The following is a 27,556-nucleotide window of genomic DNA, read 5'->3' as shown; positions in this document are numbered from 1 at the left end:
TTGTTCCATAGCATTTGAGTTTATAATTTCCAGGAATCTTTGGGCTAAGGTGCTGGGGCTTGAGTAGTGCTTCCAGTCAATGTTTGGGTAGTTGAAGTCGCCCAATATAATGGTGTTCGGAGAGATCTTCATGTTCTCCAATGTTTTCAGGAAAGCCGAATGGGATTCCTGACTTTGAGAGGGTGGTCTGTAGGATGCTATAAACTGAAAAGCAGTCTTGCCCACTGTTAGTTGCACATGGATGGTCTCCGATACTGTGCAATGCCACTAACCTGGAGGTGTGGATATCCTTGATAAATATGGAAACCCCCTCCTTTTGTGGTTCGGTCCGGGTTTTAGGGCCGAAAAGCATGATATGAGGTATAGCCTGGTAGTGATGGGGTGCTCTCTGGAGCCTTGAACCAGGTTTCTGTCACTGCACAGATATCGATGTTCTCCATACTGAGGAGAGCTTCGAGTGCGTGCATCTTGAGGTTAAGACTTCTGGCGTTTAGCAGCATTACCCTTAGTTTCTTGTTCCTTGTGCTGTCTATGGGGGTGGGTTTGACTTTTGAGCCTTGCCTAAAAAAGGCACTATGGGGGTGGCAAGAGCCTTTGCCAATATCCGAAAGCCCAGTGTTGACAGGTGCAAGCCATCATTAGCAAAGCAACGTGGCTTTTCGAGCATGTCATCCCAGGCTGACAGACACTGGATCCCCTTTGAATGACACCAAAATTTTAGCCAATTGTTAAAATCGCTCATTTTGTCTTTGTACTGTGGCATCATTCTAGGTGAGGGTAAGATGCTGCTCAAGGTCAGGGTCATACCAGCCTGGGCTACATGATCAGAGAGCTCCTCTATGTCTCTTTTCATGTAGTCCAGGGAGGTACATCTCAGGTCATTCACACCAGCATGTACAATGACTGAGTCATATTTGTATTTGCTTTGGAGTGACCTGAGTGCTTGCATTATGTGGCGGATCCTAGCGCCCGACAGGCAGATCACTGTGACCTTCTCTTTATTCAGCCTGGTGAGCGGGACGTCAGTGTGTCTGACAATAGAGTCACCTATAACAAGAGTATCAGGTGTGTTATTCAGCCTTAAGGGCTGTGGCTGCTTGGCACACTGACTTTGTGGGTTATGTGTTGTGTGTGTTTTGTTTTGAGGTAGAGTTTGCTTGGGTGTCTGCTTTGGAGATCTCTGTTGCTTAGGTAGATTTTTATTTAGAGCCTCCGAGTATGTTTTTGTGTATTTATGTGTTTGGTTCGCTGATGTGGTGGGACTATGTGATACTGGAATTGTGTTGTGTGAGGTTACCTTCTCCTCCTGACTGGTTACACCAGTTTTGAGATGAGAGAGCTCAGCCTCCAGTTTGGCTAAATAGTTGCATCTCTCACATATATTTGAACCTGTTTGGAGGAGGAGAGGGTTGTCCGTGTACATGAGACAGTTGTAACATTGCCTCAAAATTCCCAGATTCACCAGCTGGACTGGAAAGGAAACCATTGACTGACCTTTGGACATGCTAGAGTAATAGGGAAACTGAATTTAAGATGGACCAATAGAGGACAGGGTAATCGTAGAGAGTATAAGAGTAAGTAGTGCTTATGGTTTAATAGTGCTAACTTGTAGGATTACTTAACTGGACCAGTGAAGGGCCTTAGAATGAGAATATGGTGTTTAAATTGAGAGATAGAGCAGTTCTAAGGGAAAAAGTGAAGAGCAGACTTTGTGGAGCCAGGAATAGTTTAAACCCAATTAGGCGGCGCTGCCCATTGTTGCGCTATGCTCAAAAACGTGCAAAACCGCACAAAAGAGGGTTTTAAGAGAGGAAGATGAAGGAGTTTTGGAATTGACCCAGAATGGCCAATAAAACTATAGTTTCAAGTCAGTAACCACTCCCACAGGGGCAGGCAGGCTGCTCAATATTTTTCACTGCCACTGATCAACAGAGAGACTTTCCTTTAGCCCAAGCAAAAAATGGCCTCACAGAAACTTACAAACAGTTCAAGAACAGCAAGCCTGTAAATTAACTTTTTTAAATCTCGGAAAAGTGGGAAAAAAGCAAGATTTTTTTTTGTTTTTTTGTTTTTTCAGAGATAGCAGAGGTTAACAAGTATCAGCAAGTTATAACAGTGCAGTAAATGACCCAACACAAGAGTGCTAGGCCAAAGACAGATAAAATGCAAGTTTTGAGAAAAAAGCAATTTTAAAAATAAGTGCAAACAGGAAATTCAGTAAACAGCTCTAGGTTGTGCTCTAAATACAGTTACTAATGCAGAAATCAAATTTAACAAGCCAGAAAATGCTCAAAATAGGCAGCTATGCAGAAAAACTTAGCAAATAAACAGAGGAAAAATACTTAAAGTCTCAAAAGTGGCTCCTTTCTTCTCTCAGTGTTTTCTCCTCTTGGTAGGTGCTTCACCAACAGCCAACAAGCCTGAAAAGACGCCAAAACCACGAGGCAACCAGGTTTTAAGAGAGGAAGATGAGGTGCATTTACTCAAAAATGCACTGTTGCAAAATCCCATTTAAATGAAAACAAGAAAGACCATAAAAAAAAAGTAATAATAACACTAACCACATGTATGCAGGGGGGCAAGCCCCCTTCACCCCACGCTACTTATATATCCTAACTCCGAGATCACACTACAGTGGGGAAAAGGGAATAATCCCTTATCCCTGCTGTTTCACAATCTACAACAACCTCCATTGCTTTTTGCTTACTTGGTTTTTCGCAAAGGTACATTTTCGAATAAATGCACTTTTGTGAAAAAGGGGTCGCAAAATTACGGTGCATTGAAATATAATTTTGGTCATTGAAATGAGACCCATACATTTATATATGGATCTAGGACTATTGAACAAAAGTTCAATAGTCCAAATCCACAATCACAGAGCAAACTCTAACGAAAGCTCTTTCACCGAAAAAGCCCTTTCATTAAAGTGTGTTTAAAAAAAAAAACAATAAATTTACTTTTATGCAAGGGGGCAAGCTCCCCACACCTCCCCACTTTAATATTCTCATGCCGAGATCGCACTACAGTGCGGAAAAGGGAATATTCCCTTATCCACACTGTAGTACGATCTCTGCAACAAGCATACTTACGTGAAACTGCTTTCTGTGAAAAGCACTTTCGCGTAAGTATGCTTGGCCAATAGTGATTCGGTGATGTTGTCGTTCAGGGATAAGTATGTATCCCACACACACACACACACACACGCATATATATATATATATATATATATATATATATATATATATATATATATATATATGTAGATGTGTGTGCATGTGTGTGTATGTGTATATATATGTGTGTGTACTTTGGGGGATAACCATTTTACTACTGGACATTTTTAGAAGAATGTTCTTCATAAACTACTGACTACGTCTAGACATTTTTTACCCATAAAATGCCCTTCGTTTAGACTCCTATGCTCAAAGGCAAGGATGCAGCTGCATCTTGAAGTTTAATGAAAAAATAATTTTTACATTTTTAACCCTGAAGTAAAAGTAAAAAGGCAAGAAACAGTGTACGTTAGCTAACAAAAGTTATAACAATGCCAGCATATAAACCTGCATAGAACTTCACTATTCATTTAGAGAAAGTAAACACAATGGTGGCATACACTCCTGCACAAAACCTTTCTTAATATTTCCCTGCTATAAGCACACATCCCTCTGAGGAATGCAGGCTCAAATGACAGAAGAGAAAGTACAGCAATGCAGCTTATGTGTAGTTGAGTCTGATCCCACCTTTGTCAGTACCTCAGCAGCTGCCAAATCTATATTAGTTTCTTACTGAAAAAGTTCATTACTTGGCAAAATTCTACCGTGCAAACAGGACATAGAATATGGTTAAAGCAGAGACTATAATTTGCTGCTACGTTGACATGTCCTGAAAGACAGCTTCAGCTAAGTATCTTATATGCAACACCCACACCCCCCCTACTTTAATATTCTCACTCTGAGATCACACTACAGTGGGGGGAAAGGGCGGATACACTGTCAGTAGTATTTTTGGTGATTTGGACCCCATATCTGGAATTTTCGGCAAAATGTCATAGACCCATATGTATATGTGTGTGTGTGTGTGTGTGTATGTGTGCGTGTGTGTGTGTGTGTGTGTGTGTGTGTGTGTGTGTGTGTGTGTGTGTGTGTGTGTATGTGTGTGTGTGTAGTTTACCATCATAATGTGGAATGACAACGCTGAACTGAAAGTGAATGAAGTTACATTAGTGAAAGTGAGTATTTATTCGCTGATATGAGGTCAACATTATAAATGGAGATGGAGGTACAGTGCAGATTGGGAAATGTACCCTTTTCCTCCCTGTAGTGCGATCTCATAGTTGGTATATTTGATTTGCAGGTGGTGGGGGGGATGCAGTGGGGCTTGCCCCCTGCAAAAATGTAAATGTAAACAGAGACTTTCGATAATGGAATTTTGGAATTTCAAACATCAGTTTCAACATTATAAAGTTCCAGCATTACCACTTTCAACTTAATGATTCAATTATTTGATCCAAATATATATATATATATATATATATATATATATATATATATATATATATATATATATATATATTGGATTAATTATTTTTTGTATGGAAAAATCATGAAAGTCAGTTTTGTTGAGTATGCTCCATTAATGTGTTGGTGGCTGCATTCCCTTGATCTTAATAATATAAACTTCCTTCAGGGTCACACCACTTCAGATAAGAGGCACAAACTTAATGAAACTGACTTTAGATGAGTTTGTTTCCTACAGTGTGTGCCACACAAATCTGCAGACTGTTCTGCATTGATGGTGTTACGTTATCATTTATTAAAACATCAAAAATGTGAAATATTGAATATTTTGCCCATAAGTGGAATGACTGAATGGGCAGATGTGGGAGCAACTGGGTTTACAACCTGATATTGTCTTTAACCATTATTACAACTAACAAATATTTACAGGTGGAGAAGGGACTTCACTGATCTGCACTAAGTACAGTTGGGAAGGGACTGCACTGATTGGCACTAAGTACAGTTGGGCAGGGATTGCACTGATCTTCAATAAGTACAGTTGGGAAGGGACTGCACTGATCTGCACTAAGTACAGTGGAGAAGGGACTGCACTGATCTGCACTAAGTACCATTGAGAAGGGACTGCACTGATCTGCACTAAGTACTGTGAAGAAAGGACTGCACTGATCTGCACTAAGTATAGTGGAGAAAGAACTGCACTGATCTGCACTAAGTACAGTTGGAAAGGGACTGCACTGATCTGCACTAAGTACCATTGGGAAGGGACTGCACTGAGCCGCACTAAGAACAGTGGGGAAGGGACTGCACTGATATGCACTAAGTACAGTTGGAAAGGGACTGCACTGATGTGCACTAAGTACTGTGGAGAAGGGACCGCACTGATCTGCACTAAGTACTGTGGAGAAGGGACTGCACTGAGATGCACTAAATACAGTGGAGAAGGGACTGCACTGATCTGTACTAAGTACTTTTGGGAAGGGATTCCACTGATCTGCACTAAGTACTGTGACGAAAGGACTGCACTGATCTGCACTAAGTATAGTGGAGAAAGAACTGCACTGATCTGCACTAAGTACAGTGGAGAAGGGACTGCACTGATATGTACTAAGTACAGCTGAGAAGGGACTGCACTGATCTGCACTAAGTACAGTTGGAAAGGGATTGCACTGATCTGCACTAAGTACAGTGGAGAAGGGACTGCACTGATCTGGACTAACTGCAGTTGGGAAGGGAAATGCACAGCTCTGCATTAATCCCTACCCATACTTGGATGGTAATTCTAATATTTTTGTGGGTCCTGAGATTTTATTGTATGCATTCCCTTGGCATTCACACAACTGTAAAGCATATTTCTGTATACCAGTTAGTGTTTGACAATTGACAGATTTGTACTGTTACTAATTAATTTTCTTTACCACTCCTTAGTGTATTTCCCACATGAACATTGTTGTTGTGGGTCTAATCAGGATCTTCTCTAGAAGAATTTGCAATGTACAGAGAAAATCAGTCCTTTTTGACAATTAAACTTTCAAAATAGAGCAATAGTTTTGTATTTCATCATTAATTTTGTGCCATGAATTTAAGAGCATTCTTTCACTCTTGCTTCAGTCTGTATCACTTAGGTTCATAGGTTCATAGGTAGGTGCTAGGCTGTTGGCCCTAGGGCCTATATAAGCCTAGCCAAAACGGTACCCTGGCTTTCACCACCCAAGATAATTATTTTCCTGTGCCCCTGTCGAGCAGAGCCACAGAGGTGATCCCCGGGGTGAATTTCCTATTTCACATCCAAATCATCAAGATTTTTCTTGAAGAGTGCTAATGAGGAGCTTTGTTTGATATAAATAGGTAGTGTGTTCCAGAGTGTGAAGTCTCTGGGACAGGAATCTATCCCTCCAGCATGTTCTGTTTATTGTAGTGACAAGGTTTAGGTCCCTAGAGGGTGTAGCTTGGAGGGATTGGGATTTGTTTAAGTGGAGCATGTCCAAGAGCTCTGGGTTTGACATATATTTGTATGTTAGGCAGAGATCACCTCTGTGTAGGTGATATGTGACGAAATAAAGCTGGAGTTTTTTGAGACGGTCTGCATAGGGCTTCTGTTTGAGGCCAGTAATCCTCTTTGTGAGGTATTACTGTGGCCTTTCCAGTTGTTGTAGATGTCGTGTGAGGTACATACCAAAAGGGGTGTTGTACTCTATAACGGGTCTAATGAGTGATGAGTAGAGGAAAACAATGCTCTATAATGGGTCTAATGAGTGACGAGCAGAGGGGAACAATGACTTCTTTTTTCCTGGATGAGAAACCTTTTGTGATGAGGTGTGCCATGTAGAAGGATTTCCTGACTACTATGGCGATGTGATTATCAAAGCAGAGACTACTGTCCACCTGTGTCCCAAGGTCTCTTATCACACTTTTGGTGTTACATAGACTACCACCTATGTGGTAGCGCATAGGTACAGAGTTTTTACCAAAGGGAATGACAATGCACTTTTTTGGCATTGATCTTAAGGCCATGGCTTTGACACCAGGCATCTTTCTCCATGAGGCCCTTTTGTAGGATGTCCACATCATTAGGAGTTTCGATTATGGCTCCTAGTTTGCAGTCATCTGTGAACTTCATTAGCCAAAGACCTTCTGTGTTAGCCTGTATTTCAGAAAAGTAGATACTAAACAGGAGAGGACCCAGGACTGAACCCTTTGGTACTCCACTTGTCACTGGTCTGAAGTCGGATTTGGAGTCTGATACTTTCACAGTGTGGGTTCTGTCAGTGAGCCAGTTGGCATCCCATCTTGTGACATAGGGATTTATACCTAGTTTAGTGAGTTTATCTATAATTCCAGAGTGGGGGATTGTGTCAAAAGCCTTTGGGTGATCTAGATAGGCTGTGTGAACCACCTTACCCTTGTCTACGGCTTTGGTGACTGCTTCAAAGAAGTCTATCAGGTTTAGGAGACATGATCTGTCTTTTACAAACCTGAACTGGGTGGGGTCCAGAGTTTGGAGATTACCAATGTCTTTATGTATAAGATCCATAATGATACGTTCCATGGCCTTACAAACCAGACTTGTTAGGCTAATGGGGCGGTAGTTCCCGACATCTGTGGTGGCACCCCCTTTGTGGAGTGAGATAACCATTGCTGTGCTCCATTCAGTGGGCAGAAAGCCTGAGGTGAGGCTATGATTGAACATGGTGCTTAGGTGGGGTTCCAGGTCATTCTGCAGTTCATGTAGAATGCAGTCTGAGATGTTGTCAGGTCCCTTGGATGCTGCGTTCTTGGCTTTGGAGAGTGTGTTTTTTACCTGTGCAGCTGTGATTACGGGAACTTTGCATTCTTCCGGTATAGAGATGGGCCCTTTAGGGGGTGAGGGGGGGTAAAATTAGCACTGAACCTATCTGCCAGGATGTTGGCAATATCAGTTGGTTCTGTATATTTAGTGCCATTGTGCTGTAACTCAGAGCACATCTGAGTGCTGCCATTGAGATTCTTGACATAGCTATAGAATGCTTTGTGGTTGTGTTTAGAATCAGTGGCGATTTTGTTTTCGTAACTAGCTTTGGAGGATGTTGTCATTGCTAGGATGCCAGCAAGGACACAAACAACACTCATGGTTGCCTAAAGGATGGGTGCTGTAAATGACTGTCCCTTAGTGGATGTGGAATGATTCTCACCACTAGGAAACAAATAGATTCAAGTCCAACTAGTAGTAGCTTGATGGTCAGCAATCAAGAGAGGGTGATAAAAAACATACAAAAAAGGAAAAAACTTTACACTGGACATTTTTTCACTTTCCTTGTATTCAGACATCAGAGATGTATACAGAAAGTGGCTATATTTTGAGATAGGGTGAGATAGGGGTGAGGGGGCATGCTATGTGGGAAAGCATGGGGCATCAATGTTGAATGATCAAAGTTTTAACTTGTCAAAGTTGCATGTGTTTTTTGACAGCAACAAGCTGAAATACATTACTGTGGCCTTTACTTTTGTCTTCTTTTCAGTGAGATATCGAAGTATATAGAACATGGCTATACTTTTTGAGGGTTACAGCCTATGTGTGAAACCAAAGAACAGTTACATTATCAGTACGGAATGATCCTTGAAATAGCTTGATAACTGGAGGGGGGAATGCGTGTCTCTAAGAACTGATTAACCATTATATTTATGCGACTTGGTGAACCCTCTCAGAAGAGGCATATCCCATTAGTAAAATATGTGTGTGATAGTATCTGAAGCTAATGGTTGTTGTGTTCATTTCTTGCATGGAATAGGGACTTACTGGCTTATCTGTTTCTCCAGAAGTAGGAATGATGTGTTACAGAGTTACCAATGTATGGATTATAAGGACTCCACCCTTTTCCTAATTCAATGCTCCCTGCATCTGAGACACCACTTAAAATGCTACTCCTGAGTCTTCCCATGCAGCACCAAATCTTCTGGCCTGTCTGCAGAATAGTTTTCTCAGCCAGTAGCTACCATCTGCAATACCTCTGCCATCTGCAGAGATCAGTGGTACATGGTCACACCACCTCCCTCACCCAGGAATCAGGAGATAGTGCGGCAATGCTGGCTGTTGCCCAAATGCTTAATGTATACTTGAATCATTTTCTTCAAGTCTGTTTGTATTTTCTCTGATTGTGGCCTTTCTGATTCACTTTGCAGTTGTAAGCATTTGTTCTGTTAGCCTGAGTTATCCAAAACAGTGCTTGAATTTATATTAACAATTAATGCTTTTTGCTACATAACAAACTGTAACATGATTCTTTGCTAATATATGTGTATGGACTGCTTACCCTGCCTTTTTGCATGTTCGATACAGAAAAATACTTCATGTTGTTGTGAAATTCTTTTTAAGAAAAATGATCTCCGCTTCTTCCTTAATGTAGTCTTCTTTAAATGGCAAAATGCAGTTTTGGCCTTTTTGCCATTAAAAAAAAAATAATGTCAGGTATGAACTTCCGGGACATACTGACGCTTGTCACAGACAATAGCTAAAATGGAGTTCCGCACATCAGCTTGGTAAAGACGGTACTAAGCAATACTGCATTAAGCATAAAATAATAAAACTGAACACTTCATAGAAATTATGCTAGTTTAGAATAAGAAGTCACAATTGCCCAAACTAGGTTGTCTTTTTATGGAAACAAAAGATTTTGCAGGACAGAATATACCCACAAACAGTGCAAAGGGACTTCACTTTTAGCCAAAATAAATGCACACCTTACAGAATATGGGTTGTTTCTGTTCTTTCCTACAATGTTCTGGTGTTTCAGGTACAAATTAATAATTTTACGTAACTGTGTTAGGAACCTTAGGACATCTGTTTTGTCCTAATATCTCAGGAATGCCCACTTTGGACTGTTATACATAAACAGAAAGAGGTGTTAACCCTACTTGAGACTCTGTTAGCCCTAGAATTACATATATTTGCTGCTGGTACACTCGCAAGAAAGCAGGAACCATTTTAACTCAAATCATGACAATTTATTTATTTTTATTTTATTTATTTATTTTACATTTGTTAAACGGGATAGTTCAGCTGGATATATGTCCATTTTCAGTGGAGGCCCGGGGAGAAAAGCTCCAAAGAAACAATTTTTACAAAACCTACAAAATTCTAACTGACTGAAATCTATGAAACAATCTCAACAATCAGTGACAAACATGGATAGAAACCACAACAAAAAGCCTTATTTAACATTAGTGAGCAATATCACTTTCTTGCTTCAACAAACATTGTTTGGTTTAGGTTCTGCATTCCTGGGTCAGTCACTGTAAAGAAAATAAAATGTTAATTATCTGTGAAGCAGACATAAAGCATCAGACACCAGGTGATAGTTCAGAGAAGACTTGAGCAGATCTCTGCACGAGTGGTTCTGAACAATAGTCATGATTCTGGCTAGAGGATTGATTCCAGGGAGAGCTCAGTGGCAGGTGTTGCAGCAATCTGAAAACATTATCTGTCTATTTCATATGTATAAATAAATAAATAATATTTTCTTTATAAAGTACTGCTGCTGCTTCTTTCACTCGTACGGTTAGCAGGAATAGAATGTGTACCTTCCCTGCTAGAGACAGATTCAGAAAGGAGTGAAAGGCATCTGATGGTGAAGTGGGTGGGTGTTTTTATGAAGAGACAGCAGTATGATATGTATATTTATGAAGATGGTGTGTCTTTCAATTGCTTGCTGTTTAGTGCCATAGGAACAGCATCCCTCTTCAGCTGGTATAAATGTGAGTCATTGTATTGGGCTTCATGTGGCTGCTGTGTTATGATGAACTGAACAGCAACTTCAGGAGTGAATGTTGAGGTCATGAGTATGACTGGGGGTCTCTGAACTGCCTGTGGAGAGCCAGTAACTGCTGTGATCATACTGAGGCCTTGACAAAACTGATCAGTGAGCATATATGTGACTAAGTACTTTGTGTTACTCATGAGAAACAGATAATAAAAGATGGTACAGCAAATAATTATTTAAGTGATTCATGACTGGAATCAGGACGAGCCTTTATTTGAAGATTGGAAAGAGTGAATAATCACTCTGAAAGATAACCTAACATTACTTTGAGGAAAGCTGCTGTAGTGAATCTGTCATGTGAAGGGTTCACAGTCAGTTTTTATACTGACATTCACCCTCTGTGCCTTCTCTAACAGTTCAGGGCCAATCCACAGAGAAATATTTTAGGAAAGAGTACTTATTAAAGTACATGCCAACAGTCTGTAAAGGTGACTGACAACACTTATTGAAAGGTAAATTAGGATTATTGTTGTATTTTACTAAGACTGGCATTATGAATTAAATTATAGTAGTCACAATTAAGTGAGAAGCCAGTAGATGTACAGGTTGTAAGATCCAAGAATATACTGGAGGCAGGTCATACAACAAACTTGTCTTGATTTCCACAATTAAAATATAAGCCCATTTGGCTTTACAATCTCAAAGTAAACAGTGCCTTCATAACAGTTTCCAATCCATACGGGGCCATCACATGCAACAGACTATCTCACAACCAGCAAGAAACTCCCAGGGTGTAGGCCCCTCTGTGGCCCAGTTCTCAGATCCATGCTCACACATATACTCCAAGGCTATAGACCTCTCCATTCTGCTTTCAGCTCCAAAACCAGGTACATCCAGCAGGCACAATCGACAGGTTGCATTTCAAAGATTAATCTCAACTATGCCCTCTTTCAATCCATGCTGCCAGGTCTTCTTTTCAGAAATGTTCTCCCTTGCATTCATTCACTGATGTACTAATTTCCTGAATTTAGCCTTACTGGCTACTTTTTCATCTGTTTCATGTGTTTTGGCTAATTGATGTGAGAATGTTCCCATACTCCATCCATTCTGAGGAACACATTTATCACATTTAAAGGTACATGCACATTTTCCATCCTGTTGCAATACCAAAATTAAACAAGACTTTATACACTGCATTGATGGATTTTACAAGCTCAACATATTATAGTTACTCCCAACTAAAAACAGGATTTTTGGACTTGTCACAATGGGTAGTAATTCCTTGACAACCCTTCTGACAGCTCATATTCAGTTTCCACAGTAAGCGTAATTTTTCTACTACGCCACCTTAAGCCACTGTTCTACTATTTTCTTCTAGATTCTGGCATCCTGCAAGATCTAGACATAAACTTCCCTTCTGAAACAGTCTTAAAATGATGCTGAACTGAATTAGTATTGCAAGGTATGTCTACAAACACTCTCCTCTCTGCCCTAAAGGAAATGTTTATTTATTTATTTACTTAACATTTGTTGACCAGGAGTGTACGACTAGGACAGAGCCTATTGTCAGTGGAGGCCTAAGGTAAAACACTCCAGATGCATGTCTGGAATATCCCTTTTCCTGGTTTCTGTGCTGCGGGGGTCACTCATTTAAATCCATCTTGTAAGTTATTCATGTAACTTTAAAACAGAATTTTCCCTCTATACTAAGTGCCCCTAACAAAATGTACAGGTACATAGAAATAGCTACTTTTCTATTAGTATTTCTGTTAATTTCTTTGCTATTTCTAGAATGTTCCTCTCTCCAAGTGAACGGTGTGTACACCTTGTGCACTTTACCTTGCAGGCTGCTTTTATTTTCTGAACACTTCTATGTAGAATGTCTGTATAAGTGTTACTATCCTCACCACCTATTTTTCAAATAGTACTTTGCTTAATCACACTAAGCCGCGGTCGTGCAGAGGTAGAGTTGTCACCTCACAGCAAGAGGTTCTTCCGTTTGATTCTCGGCTGGAGCGCATTCTGTGTGGAGTCTGCTTGTCCTCCCCGCGGTCGAGTGGCGTTCGAAAGACATGCGTGAATGGGCGTGTCTTCATTGAAGGTTTGGTGTTGGGATGGCACCACGGCACCTTAAAAATCTACTGCCAATCATTAGCGGACCGGAGTTCCACTGTGGCGACCCCTAACCGGGAAAAGCCGAAAGAAGAACAACTTTGCTTACTCACACTATATACTGCTGTCAGTAACTTCACCGTGGTAAATATATCTCTCTGTGGAAAGCATAGATTCTTGTTAGCCTTGTATTGTCTAATGTATGTGAGCTGTTTCATGCTAGATTTCTTAGTTTTGTATAAGAAGACAAACTTTTTATCTTAACATGACTTCCTCCTTTATTACAGATAGGAACATTTAATCTTTCACTAGTACCATGGTTTCTGTTGCATTTCTTTATGGCTTGAATAACATTTAGATACATTTTCACTGAATTTATCAAGTTTAGTTAGAAAAAATATACAGACACTGGAAATTTATGCATTTATTCCATTAAAATACAAAATGCTGAAAGGATAACTGTGAGGGAACCAGCGACTCCATTTATGAAGTGAAGGCATTAAAAACTGCATTCTTTCCCAGGAATCAGAAGGAATATGAAGCTGCAGTGGAGTCTTTTTACAACAGCTTGTATGAGCAGATGTATGGGAACAGTTTTGCACAGTCTGCATCATTCCATTGGCCAGCTTCTGGAAGAGGAATACAATAAAATGAGATTAACATATAAATCACTTTGAATCAGAATCCTTAAATTCCATGGCATTACCTATTGGAAAAATACACAGTAGCAGCTTTTATGCCAGACACTGCATTATGTTTCTGTTTGTTATATACCTGTGTAAGAAGTTCTCATGGTTTGACTGCAGAGACTTGAAATGTTATCACTCAGCCACCTTAAATCTCAACTCTGTCAGTGAAAAATCAACATTAAATGCAATTATTCAGCAGCATGTTGTAGCACTTACTTAAAAGTGTCCTGTCACTGGCTGAGTGATGATCAGGCAAGATACAACCATATTTGTGACCTTTTTTTTTCCTTCTTTTTTTTTGGTGGTGGAGGTGTGTGGATCTGCTTAATCTATGAGTGGAAAAAAAGAGAATAATCTTTTAACTGCAAATGTGGTTTACACAATGGGGAAAAATAATCTCCATTTTCCCCTTTGTGTGTGTTTCTTCCTCCATAAGAATGTCATTTGGAGGTGTCTATTTCTGCTATATGAAGTTGTACTGCTTAGTGACTTCCCTCCATAACTATTTTTTACCTGCCACTTGTGGTTCGTTTTTGTCCCCACAGTACACACAAACAGTGTCAGTACACTCATTTCATAACTGCAACCTATGCCCCATTCTCTAGTATGTGATACCTGGAAAAGAAAACTGTAATCCTCCTTGCCAAGAACCTTTCTGCTTCTAGCACTAATGCACAAAATGAGCATGTTCAACTAAATAAGGGAATAACCAAGCACGAGTAGTAATGCTACCAGTTTGGAACAACTATTATACTACATAAAATACAGAAACTAAGTGCTTGTTTTTTAGCATACAGTACAGAAAAGGTTCCTTCAATATCTTCCTGATCTGTAGCTAACCCTCCAGACAGTAACTCACTAACTGTTACTACCATACTCATACACAGCATTAAGAACTACAGAACTGCCTTCTTCCTCTGGCCAGTGATACACCTTAATATTTCAATAACTGACCACAAACTGCGGAAGATGCTGTAATATGTTTTATAGGGGTTATCAGGCTCACTGTATTTCTGTGAATATTGCAATAAATGAAAAGAACAAACCACATTTAATAGTTTTGTAAAATGTAAAGACCCAAAAGAACATGAAAAAAGACCACGGATATAAATGTGCAAAAATACAAAAAATTAAATTCTTCACATGTAAGCACTTGCAACAACCAAATCATTTTTGTCCCTGGCAGGATTTCTTGTATAGGAATGCTAATGGCAAAACAGGTAAAATCATTTGGAATTTTGAAACGTGTTAATATAAGTCTTGAATCAATGAGACTAAGGCCATGAAAATGGCCTTAATCATACATTAAGCCTGATATTGCTGTATCTCGAACTGCTATTCTTGACATACAGAAGTCACAGTGTTAGTATATAAAAGTGTGTGCGTGTGTGTGTGTGTGTGTGTGTGTGTGTGTGTGTGTGTGTGTGTGTGTGTGTGTGTGTGTGTGTGTGTGCATGCGCAGGGGGTTGGAGCCTTCTTGTAAATTACAGATTAATGGCAGTACAGCGATTTTCACAGTTTGTTGTTCTCCCTTAAACCTGCTATTTATTTTTCAACATTTAGGGAAATTACAGTTAAGCTTCTTGAGAGTGTAACAGGGAGATAACAAAATATTTACATTTTATGAATATAGAGTATCATTTGGTCTCTGACATAGGGCAAAGAATTAATCCTTGAAAGGATACCAGTTCAGCACAGGATTAACATGCTCCCATTGTAATGATGCCCAAATGTAGTTTGAAATAGGCATATCTTTGTATTATAAGAGAAAACTGGAAACCTCAACAAAGACAAGCAAACAAAAAGAGAATATATATATATATATATATATATATATATATATATATATATATATATATATATATATATATATATCTATATATATATCTATATATATACATACATACATGCATACTCCACACAGATGGCACACTGGCTAGGAAATGAACCTGGGAACCAAGCACTGCACTGACATGTAGCAAAACTAATAGCTGTACCCCATTGCTAGCCATATATCAGTCATCATTTATTTATTAATTTGCTAATTCACTGATGATCCACTTAATCCATTTAGGCACATAGGAACTGAAGTCTGCCCTACGACTCAGGAAAATGGAACACAATAAAAAATAATTCTGGTCAGTGTGGCAGCCAATTACAGGAACACAGACACTGCTTTTTACATCACACATAAGAAGAGCTTGTTGCCCATTATTCTTGTACTTAGAATAAACAGTCAGCAGCTAAATAAAAAAATAAATAAAGTATCATAAAATAAAGTAAAGAGGAACTTATGATTCATTCAAGTTGCTAATAAGTTAACATTTCATTTTATTACGTATATCAGTTAACCCCAGTTTTATACATCCAAAAATATTACTTATTGCATAATATATTTTCCAAACTCTGTTTTGTTAACTCAGTATTAACCAATCTTTCTTATCCTATAATATAGCATCTAGCTCTTTTATATAAATATTCTGTTTACTATGAAAATTCATATGTTCAGCTTCTCTTCATTCGTGTAGATAATCTTAGATTCAGATTTTCCCTGTATAGGATGGCATGGAAAGAAAGTATACAGTGTCTATATGTCCTCCCTGTGTCCATGCACATTTGACCAGGTGCTCTGTTTATTCCCACATGTTAAATACAATGTTTATAGGCTGGTCTACTGATCCTCCAAATTTCTAAATTTGCATGCATGTGTGTGTGTGTGTGTGTGTGTGTGTGTGTGTGTGTGTGTGTGTGTGTGTTTGTGGATGTTTGTGTTTGTTTATATTTATGTTTCTTGGACTGGTTCTATGTCTTGTATCTGGTCTTACCTCCCACCCTCTTAGTGCAAGAAATTTGGACAAAGCCTAAAATAATGGGGGGACCAAATGCCTCAAAATATGGACACATTTTAAATATTTCTCATAAAATTATAAAGTTGCTAAATAACAACATTTGTGTTGCATTTGCTGAAGGATATGAAATCTGAGGGTGGTATTCATAGTGCGGGCTTCACATTTTCATAGTGGTGATTCACAAGGAATGGAGCTACATGGATATGGAAATCCTGGACTTTTAGCATGAATACAGAGATGCAAGAGTTGTTGTAAACATGCCCCCCCTATTGCAAAAAACATAACATGCTTAATGTATAAGTGATGGGGGACAGCTAATATGCTGATAAGGGATCTTAGATGTATGCTTATGAGTACGATTCATAGACATCAATCTATAATGAGCTTATTTGCATACTAAGCATGTATGCAAGACCTTGCAAAGGCTTTCGACACAATACCCCACTCGGGTATTGTAGAAAAACTTACCAGCTTAAATGTAAACCCATATGTCACAAGATGGGTTGCAAACTGGCTTAAGGACAGAACCCACAGGGTTAGAGTTGCTGGCGCTATGTCAGACTCCAAGCCGGTCACAAGTGGTGTCCCACAGGGCTCGGTCCTTGGCCCCCTATTGTACGGCATCTACTTCTCAGAAGTACAGGCCAACATGGGAGGACTTTGGCTGACAAAGTTTGCAGATGACTGCAAACTGGGTGCCATAGTGGAAAGAGCATCGGACACGGATATCCTTCAGAAGGGACCCACGGAAACAGATAGCTGGTGCCAGAGCCATGGCCTGAAGTTAAACGCCAAAAAATGTATAGTCATACCCTTCGGGAAAAACAAGGTAACCCCAAGCTACCATATAGGTGGCAATCCACTAAGCACAGAAGAGGTTATCAGGGACCTGGGGACCCAGGTTGACAGTGGCCTTTCTTTTGACACTCACGTTGCTAAAGTGGTTAGAAAGACCTTCTACATTGCCCACCTGATCATGAAGGGATTCACATCCAGATCTAGTGAGGTCATTGTTCCCTGTACTCTTCACTTATCAGACCAATGATCGAAAGTACAATGCCCCATTCGGGATGTATCTCACCCGACATCTGCAGCAATTGGAGAGACCCCAAAAGTTCCTCACCAAAAGGATAATGGGACTCCAAAATCTGTCATATGCTGCCAGATTGAAGAAACTCCAGCTCTATTCAGTCGCATACCGTCTGCTCAGAGGTGACATGTGCCTGACATACAAGGCCATGTCCAACCCGGAATTAATGGACATGCTCCACCTCAAAAAATCCAAATCCACCAAAACCACTAGAGCAAGCGACTTAAACCTTAGCACGGATATAAATAGGATGTGCTGGAGGGATAGATTTATCACTCAGAGACTTCCTATGCTGTGGAATAAAATCCCGGTCCATGTGAGGCAGAGCACCTCGCTGGCTCTGTTCAAGAGAAATCTTGACCTGTGGATGGGAGATCGTAGGTTTACCCCGGGAATCATCTCTGTGTCACTGCTGGACAGAGGCACAACAAACTAATGGGCACAGTATTTTTTCATATAAGGGGTGGCGTAAGCCACAAAAATCTGGCCAGATAGCCTAGTATAAACCTATGAACCTATGAACCTATAAATAGCCCTGAGCTTACACCAGTAAGCAGCAGTTTTCCAGGAGAATACAGAGATGAGTGGGGAGATCAGTTGGTGCTTGTGCATACCTGGACACATTACTGAAAGGGTTGCGGAGAAATAATTCATTTATGTGTCAGGTAAGTGCTAGTTCATAGGTTCATAGGATAGTACTAAGCTAACTGCCCTTGCGAGCCATTTTAAGCCTAGCCAATTATCCCTTGTGAGACTCAAACCCTGCACCTTGGGTTTGTAAGACAAACACCTTAACCATTAGACCACCCTCCCAACAGACTGCTGAAGCGATAGTTGGGCAAAATAATCTATTTTGTGTCATTTTAGTGATTGCTCATACTTAAGCAAAATGAATGAAGGGATTCCTAGGGGAAATAATTCATGTGAAGTTGTTCAATCTCGCTGTTCATTTTTCACTGATGGGTTCGAAGCCGATCCACTGGCTCCAACACGTCCGTTAGCAAAACTCAAGGTTTACCAGTAGCTCGAGACCAAGCCTCTTATTTCATGATGCACTGCAGAAATTACCCCAGATCTAGTTTGCCTGGGCACTGATCTCAGTGGTTCCAGTTCGCTCAAGCCTTTTTGATATAAAAATCGCTTTTCGCAAGTTTTTTTTTTTCAATACTTCTTTACCATTTATAGATAGATTAGTTATATATTAAGCTCCTGTCATTGCTCTTTAGACCTATTCTCTTGGTGCTTCATTGTTTAGCATAATTGTAGCGGCCTCGTGTTGGGCCTAGTTATTCAGTGTGTGTGTGTGTTTTCCTATTTCCATAGTTTGCATCTATATATATATATATATATATATATATATATATATATATATATATATATATATATGGATTCACTTCATAACACTGAAACTTCATAATACTGAAAATGACAAAACTTCATAATACTGAAGACCAAAATACTCTAAGCTCAAACTACTGAATACTCAAAATACTGAAACTCAAAACACTGAAAACACATATTATGCATAAACTCAGCTTAAACAACATAAATCATAGCAATTTCTACCAAATATATGCAGGGGGGCAAGCCCCCCTGCACCCCCCATACCCCCTGCTAATTATATATATCTACTCCAAGATTGCACTTAACTACACTATGTGCAATCTTGGAGTTGATATATTTAATTAGCAGGGGGTGTGGGGGGCGCAGCCCCCCATATGGGGGTGCAGGGGGGCTTGCCCCCTGCATATATTTGGTAGAAATTGTTATGATTTATGTTGTTTAAGCTGAGTTTACGCATAATATGTGTTTGCAGTATTTTGAGTTTCAGTATTTTGAGTATTCAGTATTTTGAGCTTTCAGTATTTTGGTTTCAGTGTTTTGAGTTTCAGTATTTTGATATTTCAATGTTATGAAGTGAATCCATATATATATATATAAATAGTGTGCATTATATTTCTTCATCATTCCTTGCTGTCGTCCACTTATATTGGATTCCAAAAGTTCTTTTAGGTTGATCCCCTTCCAAAAAACAATATTAGGTTTAATACCTACACATTCTCTCATATCTTTATCATTTATGAGAATAACCCAATTCTTAAATAAAATATTAATAATTTCTTTACTGTTATTACTAAAGGTGGTGATGAAGGCACACTCAAAATGATAAATATCAATGCCCAATACACTATTGATGGACACCCTATTCTGTAACGGGTCACCCATGGCATGCGATATCATCTCCTGGTTGGGCTGGGGTCCATTTAGCAGGGGGGGGGGACCTTTTCCCTCTTTATTACTTCAACCAACTTTATTAATCAGATTAATTGGGTATCCTCGTTAAATAAACATTCCTCTTACTACCTCACATTCATATAAAAATGTATCAAAAAGGTTCACCATATGGGCAGCTCTCACAAATTGTCCCCTAACTAATGCCAACTTTAATACTTGACAAAAACTTCTTAAAGAAAAAGGAAAACAAATGTTAACTTCATTCTTATGAAATCCTAAAAGGCTGAGAATTGATTATAGAAACCATATACGATTATGGGAGTATGGTGGTATTAGCTTCCCAGGTGTAGAATCTTATTCTGTTTCTGCATATGTTAGCTGTGTTATACTCTGCATAGACTCAACCTACACAAGTCAGTGGAAAACCATTAAGGAGCAGATTTTACTAAATTCATATAGGTGTATCAAATATGAAAATTAGAAATATGTAACAATCTTTTCATCTGGTTAGTAAAATTTACCTTAGAGGGAAATTAATTTCAATCTTTAGACTCTGCATATATGAAAACAATTCTTAAAACAGTTAAGCAATATGTTTTAAAACTCCATTAATATCAAAATGTAAATGTTTATGCTTTCCCACTACACAAACCTCTAGATTTAAGTAAACTCAGAACAATTTTAAAATGAATTTACTAAACAGGAATGGATTAGTATTAAGGTCTGATTGCTTTAAACAAGGAAAGGCTAAGTTGCCAGAATATTTAATGAAAGATTATAAGTTGGATGAATCTGTTAACCAGTTAATATTAACCATCAGTAAGAAATTACATTAATTTGTAGATAATATTATTGAAGAAGAACAGAACAATATTCCCCCATTATGTGAATATATGAATGTTATCATTGAAGGTTAATTGAACTACAAAGGAAGCTTGTCCGTGTTATATGAGTTAATTATAAATAATAATTATTTTGGTGCAATATTCTGGAACTTTTAGATAGTAGTGGATTGAGTGACTCAATAGATGGTAAGAATAAAATTGTGTTACTTAAATCAGTCAAACTTCTTCAAGTTTATAATGGAAAGTTTTTTATCTGGAAATATATACATGGATTTTTTTTTTTACTCCATACAAAATCTCTAAGTTTTGTTAAGTGACTTCTTCAATTTTTTGGAGATGAAGTAAAGATGTAAAGGCTGATTGGATGCAGATGTTTATTGATTGTGATAAATTAAATGTATATTGGGAAGAGATAAGTAAGGTTTTAATGGGTTATTGTCTGATAATTGTTCTTTATCTAGCTTAATAATACTAATGAATGTTCTACTTCCTTTATCTGTAAAAGTCAAACAGCTAAAAGTGTTTTGGGATCTCCTGCAAGTAGTTATTACAAAAAATGGAACTTTAATTCAGTTCCTACAGTCAAAGAATGTCTAAATTTAATAACAATACTTTGTAAAACTGACAAATAAGTGATCAGAATAAGCCATAGTTGGAATAGTCTTGAAATGTTGCTATTGAAACAACAAGACTCTCAATATGTTAATTGTGGAACACTGCTTTTATGATTCAATGTATTCCTAACATCGTATAACAGTATGAGATGTTGAACTTCTTTCTTTCTGTATAAATACTGCAAATATGTTAAATCAATCATTTTTTCTTAGAAAAATGTTGTGAGTGTACATAATCTGTCTTTAAAAAGTTGCACTTTGGAGGTATTTAGCATTGAGAAATGACTTTGCATCATTGGAAAAGAAGTATAGTTAAACATGGAGACAAACTGAGAGAAAATAAAATAGCTATTCATAATTTTAGGTCTGCTGGGAAATATTTCACAGGGAAATGAATATCTAAATGTACTGCAAACTGATATCCATTCATGAAATAGAGATTGCAGGTTTCTAGCAGAACTGTCATGAAGAAATAAATTGGGCTATATATTTGGATTCCGTTTGATATATGTGGTTTAGCTGTCAGAGAAGACATTCCCCATGCAATACTAAAAAGTAAAAACATATTCAGAGGTTCAAAAAAGAATTAAAAGGTAATTTCTCACTGAGCTATGCTACACATTTATTATGAAATGAGAAAGAGCTCTGTGCAATATTATTCAGTATGCAACATTGTTACACACAAACAGAACTGGCCAACAATGGTATGTAAAATACAGAAAATTAGGTCAATGTACAGAAAGGAAATTAGATTTTAGAATCTTGATATTATAAAAGCAGAGCTAATAAATTATGCAATGATTTTTTTGTCAGTTATGCATTATAATAACTTCTGTGTTGACACATTTTTTTCTGTTTTTCTGTCTAAAACTCAGTAAAGAAATATTAAGAACTATATATCTGCAGCATGTATTATAGGCATTATAATCAGGCAGTCATTCTTCACACATTTAATTTAATTCTTAATCATGATACACTGAAATGATCTTTTGAACTTTATTCTTGAGGTTAATTAAATTTATTACAGCTCTTGAATAAAAATAAAAGCATCTGTTATGATTAGCTGACTAGCCATATACCTTTATACCTTAGTGATAAGATTATTATTATTTTTTTTACTGTTGCAGTCATATGTTCAAAGAAAGACAGGACCATGACATGGAATCTGTATGGTCTTTTACCACAGAAGCTTCAAGATGCATTAATAACCCTGTCTGTGCAATAGCAAGTCATAACAAAAGTCTTCTAGTGTATGATCTGTCATATACTGACTTCCTTGTTAAAAAGTTAATAATAGTTTTCTTAGCTTTTTCATCATTTAGATAACAACTGCAAAAAGAAGCAACATTTCTTTTTCACAGAGTGCATTTATTTCTGTCAAAGGAAAAATATACTTTAAAAATTATCAAAACATGGTAGGTTCAGGTTAAGGCACTTTAATCTTGCAGCAAGGAGACAAAAACGTGCTAATACAGAGTTTGTCTAACCAGAAACAGGAAATATTTTCATTTTTATACATTCTATAACTAGTCATGGCCTCTCCAAACTGTCCAACATGAGCTGACCCTCTAATATACTGATTCCTAATCCTATCCATCCTAGTCACACCGAGTGCAAATCTTAACATCTTTAACTCTGCCACATCCAGCTCTGACTCCTGCTTTTTTGTCAATGCCACTGTCTCCAACTCATATAACATAGCTGGTCTCACTGCTGTCTTGTAGACCTTCCCTTTCACTCGTATTGGTACCCGTCTGTCACAAATCACTCCTGACACTCTTCTCCACCCATTCCACCCTGCCTGTACTCTCTTCTTCACCTCTCTTACACATTCACCATTACTCTGAACTGTTGATCCCAAGTACTTAAACTCGTCCACCTTTACCAACTCTACTCCCTGCATCCTCACCATTCCTCTACCCTCCCTCTCATTTACACACATATATTCTGTCTTAGCCCTGCTGACCTTCAGTCCTCTGCTCTCTAGAGCATAGCTCCATCTCTCCAGAGTCTCCTCAACCTGATTCCTACTCTCACTACAGATCACAATGTCATCTGCAAACATCATAGTCCACGGGGCCTCCTGTCTGATCTCATCTGTCAACCTGTCCATCACCACTGCAAATAAGAAAGGACTCAGAGCTGATCCTTGATGTAATCCCACCTCCACCTTAAATGGATCTGTCACTCCCACTGCAGTCCTCACCACTGTCACACTACCCTTGTACATATCCTGTACCACTCTTACATACTTCTCTGCCACTCCTGACTTCCTCATACAATACCACAACTCTTCTTTAGGCACCCTGTCATATGCTTTCTCCGAGTCTACAAAGACACAATGCAACTCCTTCTGACCTTCTCTGTATTTCTCCAATAACACTACTACTCTGATCCTCAAAACAATGAAAGACATAATCCTAGAACATTCTAGCTCTCCATAAATAAGATACAATACTATCCTGATCCTCTAAACAATGAAAGCCATAATCCTAGAACATTCTGGCTCTTCATAAAAAAATCTTGCACTTTGATACTAACAGTGGCCCTTAAGCCATGTCTTAAACTCTTTCCCTTAGAAATTGCTACTAAACACATCTCCTACTTCATAGACTCTGTAGCTAAACTTACCTCAAACTCATTTCAAGTCTCCTTAGAATAAATCCTTCCTTTCTCATAAAACAGCTCACTCTTCACAATCAAGCCAATTTCTGCCTCATATATTAGATATCTGCTATACAAACCTAAGCCATGCTCACCCTCTGCAGATAACACCCCTCCAGAACTCTTTAAATTAGCTAATAACTCCATTGCTTTCCCTGTGTCAATTCTTATCAGTAGATCCATGTAGGAATCCTACATTCCCTTTCTCTGGAAAAAATTCCATTTAATTCCCCTTCATAAGCATGGGAACTCCAATGAAATCACTGATCCATTGCAATTCTGAATCCTTCTCTAAAATATTGAAACATTTAGACATAAACACCTTATCCATGATCTTCCCCAAGAAAAACTGCTTACAACCTCCACAGTATGTTTTTTGATCAGCTCATAGTACAATGCCTGTCCCAGTATCCTTTGTAGACACCATGAAAAAGACCTGAGACAATGGAAAATCTATCTCCTCTCTCTTTTTAGACTTATCCAAATCTTTGAATGCAGTCACCCCCTCAAAAAAAAAAAAAAAACTCCTTTCAAAGATGTCTACCCTGGGCCTCTCTGTCACAACAGTTAAATGGTATTCTTGCTAATTGTCATATGGATATTAGTAAAATGTCTCTCAGTGACTTCTCTTTATTTTCTTGTAAATGCTGGTGTCCCACAACACTCCATCCTCGGTCCACTCTTTTTTAACATTTTCATAAACAATCTTTACACATCTTTTCAACAAGTATCAGTTATAAAATATGCTGATGATTCCACTCTGATATACTCCTCTGTCTGCCTACCCCAGTTATAGACTATCACCATAGATGCCTTTAACTCAGTGGAAAGCTATCTCCCTGACAATCAACTTATGCTGAATCCCAAATTAAAGCAAATTTGATTTTTTCCCAAATCTCATACACATGGGAAAAAAATCAAAGTTTCTTATCAAAACAGTAGTGATATTGAAGGCATTTCTCATACTAAATTACTAAGTGTCACAAAAGATGATAATCTACACTTGGTCTTCACATACAAAACTATATTGTAAAAACTCACTGAAAACTAGATATGCTTTATAGAACTAAGAAATTTCTTACATACCCAGCTAGAACAACAATAGCATAACTACTTGCATTCTTCTGTAGTCTATATTTTACAGTTACAGTGTTTTTAGTTTTATTTAGTGAGACTGAATGTTTCATTATACACCCACATAAGTTAACATAAAGGTAGGATTCAGAAAGCTGGTACTCACAGTGTAGGTCCTATATTTAGAAATGTAGTGCTCCCTAAGTTTTGTATTCTGTACGTCTGGTACTTACAATATTTGCTACTCTGTAAGTCTGGTACTTAGTAAGTTCAGTAGCCAGTAATGTAGTATTCAATGTAAAAATGAGTTTCATTCATGGAAGACACACAGGAGAAACTCTGAGACAATGCTTACACAAATGATAAGATACAGCACTGCACTCCATTTTGTAAAACAGCTGTAGTGCAGAGAGTATCTTATCTGCAATACTGACCGATGCTGATTCTGAAACACAGTCTTACAGCTGACAATACATAATCAGTATATTCTAGAGTACAATTAGTGGTGCACTGAATGGCAGCTCATTTTATGCTTCTTTTTCTGTACAATCTATAGATCAGAAACTGCATCTGTCCTATTTCTACTATCTTCAGAGAAAACAGCAGACATACCATATCATATCATAATCTAGCTTCTTATGAAGACATCATATTTGTTATTGTTTAGCATTTTACTGGTTAAATACAGTTATTGTTTTTAACCACTGGAAAGCAAAGCAAAACAAAGCAAAGCAATAAAACATAATCTGATGCTCTGTAACTGCGGGGAATGCAGTAAATATTTGCAGACGCAGGTCTGTTCTTTTTTCACTGTTTTAATAGTAGTATTCAGAATTTGAATATACTGGGAGCACCTCATTTTCTGTTTTTCATATTTTAATAGACTACTGCTTGTGATTTTATTTAATTTTCTGCCATGTGTGCTTGGTTTGTATTTATCTTCTGGACCTTTTCCCAATGAGTTCACTGATTGGAGTGCACATTTTTGAATACATATGTCCCTTGATTATATAATTGTGCTTACATATACACACACTCAGCCAGATGAGAGCAGATTAAGCCAGATGTTAATCGAGCTGAAGCTCCAGGCCCATGTTGTCAAAAAGGCGCAAGTTTAATTTGCAATCTTCCTTTTTTCGTTTCAGAATTTATCAATTATTTTTCTCTATGCAGATTTAAAAGTGCTCAAATGCCAAAAATATTTGTGCTGTTCCTTCTCTTTAACATACAATTAAAGGGGAAGGAATGAAGAATTCATACAAAGTTATAATTTCCATTTGTTACCAAAATGACATGCTTATTTCCAGTTACTGGTCCAATCTATATCCTACAGTTTCATGTAATCATATAACCTGATCTATCCAGTTAACATCTAAATCTATTCCATTTAAAAAATGTAACTATACGCAACTCATGATTTTAAATAATGCATATCTCTCCCCAACACTATTAAATAAATTTATAAAAAACACAAACCTTGTGGAAATGAAGGAAAGCAGCAGATACTTCTTTCACAGCAAAAAGTAATTGATATAACTCCAGCAAGATTCAGCAAAATATTGATTTAATTCCAGCAGTGAAATATTCACAATCTTCCAGCAGAAATCGAACAGCAAAACAATAAAGGTATTTAAGCACTTTCATTCATTCACTATTACATTGCAGAGTCGAACGACTTTGTAATTTAATAGTGGACGAACAAAAGTACTAAAATACCTTTTTTGTTTTGCTGTTATGTCGATATTTCACTACTGTTTTTAAACAATTTTTGCTTAAAGATTGTGAATATTTCACTGCTGGAATTAAATCAATATTTTGCTGAATACTCCTGGAGTTATATTGATTACTTTTTGCTGTGAAACAAGTACCTGCTGCTTTCCTTCATTTCCACAAGGTTTGTATTTTTTGTAAGTTTCAGTGAACTTTGAGACAGTTAAAGTGTTTACTATTAAATAAATTTCACCCTTCAACTTCCCCTTTCTGTACATATTGTGATAACCAGAAGGCTAATTTATTTCACATTTCTGGAGCTGTAAATGTCCCTACAAACTTTGGTGCTCATTATTTGTCAAACTACAAAAAATAGGCTATGAGAAGTCCACCCTCTCCTGGAAATTCATCATTTTACCCCTACCCCTTGTAGGTTTATCAAGACTATGAACATGAATCTTAATCACCTTATTTACCCATATTAAATATTATATCACATGGAACTGGAAAGACAAATCCTTACTTACATGGAAGGTTTTAAACAAATGGCTATCAAATATTTATTGGCCCATAAGTATTTAATGTATAACCAACAATTTCCTCCTCAATTCCTTGATTACTAGAATATATTGCTTGACTACATTCTGCAGTAAAAAGCAATGCTTCATTTTCTTATTCCTTGAGATGGGCTTATGAGCTATTCATACTTAGTTTAATATTTTCTTATCATTATGTCTATAATTATTCAATACTGAGCCATTAAAATGTTCATGGTTATTCTCTAACCGAATGCAAATAATTATTATTTATTAGCTTTGTTTACTTGATTCGACATTTAGCACAATTGTGTATAGTTTTGTGTTATTTTTGCATTATTTTGCTTGTGTTATACAATTCTCATTCATGTGTTTCTATCTGATTGTT

The 27,556-nt window shown here is 37.8% G+C and overlaps 1 protein-coding gene across 1 annotated transcript in view; it reads right to left on the bottom strand.

Annotated features, from left to right (window-relative positions):
- Positions 1-13,141: 13,141 nt before the first annotated feature.
- Positions 13,142-27,556, bottom strand: part of LOC122810931 (lectin-like) — a 160,955-nt gene continuing 146,540 nt past the window's right edge. The window contains exon 5 of the mRNA XM_044082463.1: positions 13,142-13,491. Within this exon, the coding sequence (XP_043938398.1) occupies positions 13,421-13,491 (71 nt within the window). The 3' untranslated portion in view covers positions 13,142-13,420. The remainder of the gene's footprint in view (positions 13,492-27,556) is intronic.

This window comes from Protopterus annectens, chromosome 9.part0, assembly GCF_019279795.1.
Source record: "Protopterus annectens isolate FY-2018-M chromosome 9.part0, PAN1.0, whole genome shotgun sequence".
Classification (NCBI taxonomy): Eukaryota; Metazoa; Chordata; order Ceratodontiformes; family Protopteridae; genus Protopterus; species Protopterus annectens.
The sequence above is the reverse complement of the archived record's forward strand: the minus strand, read 5'-3'. Positions and strand labels throughout refer to the sequence as shown.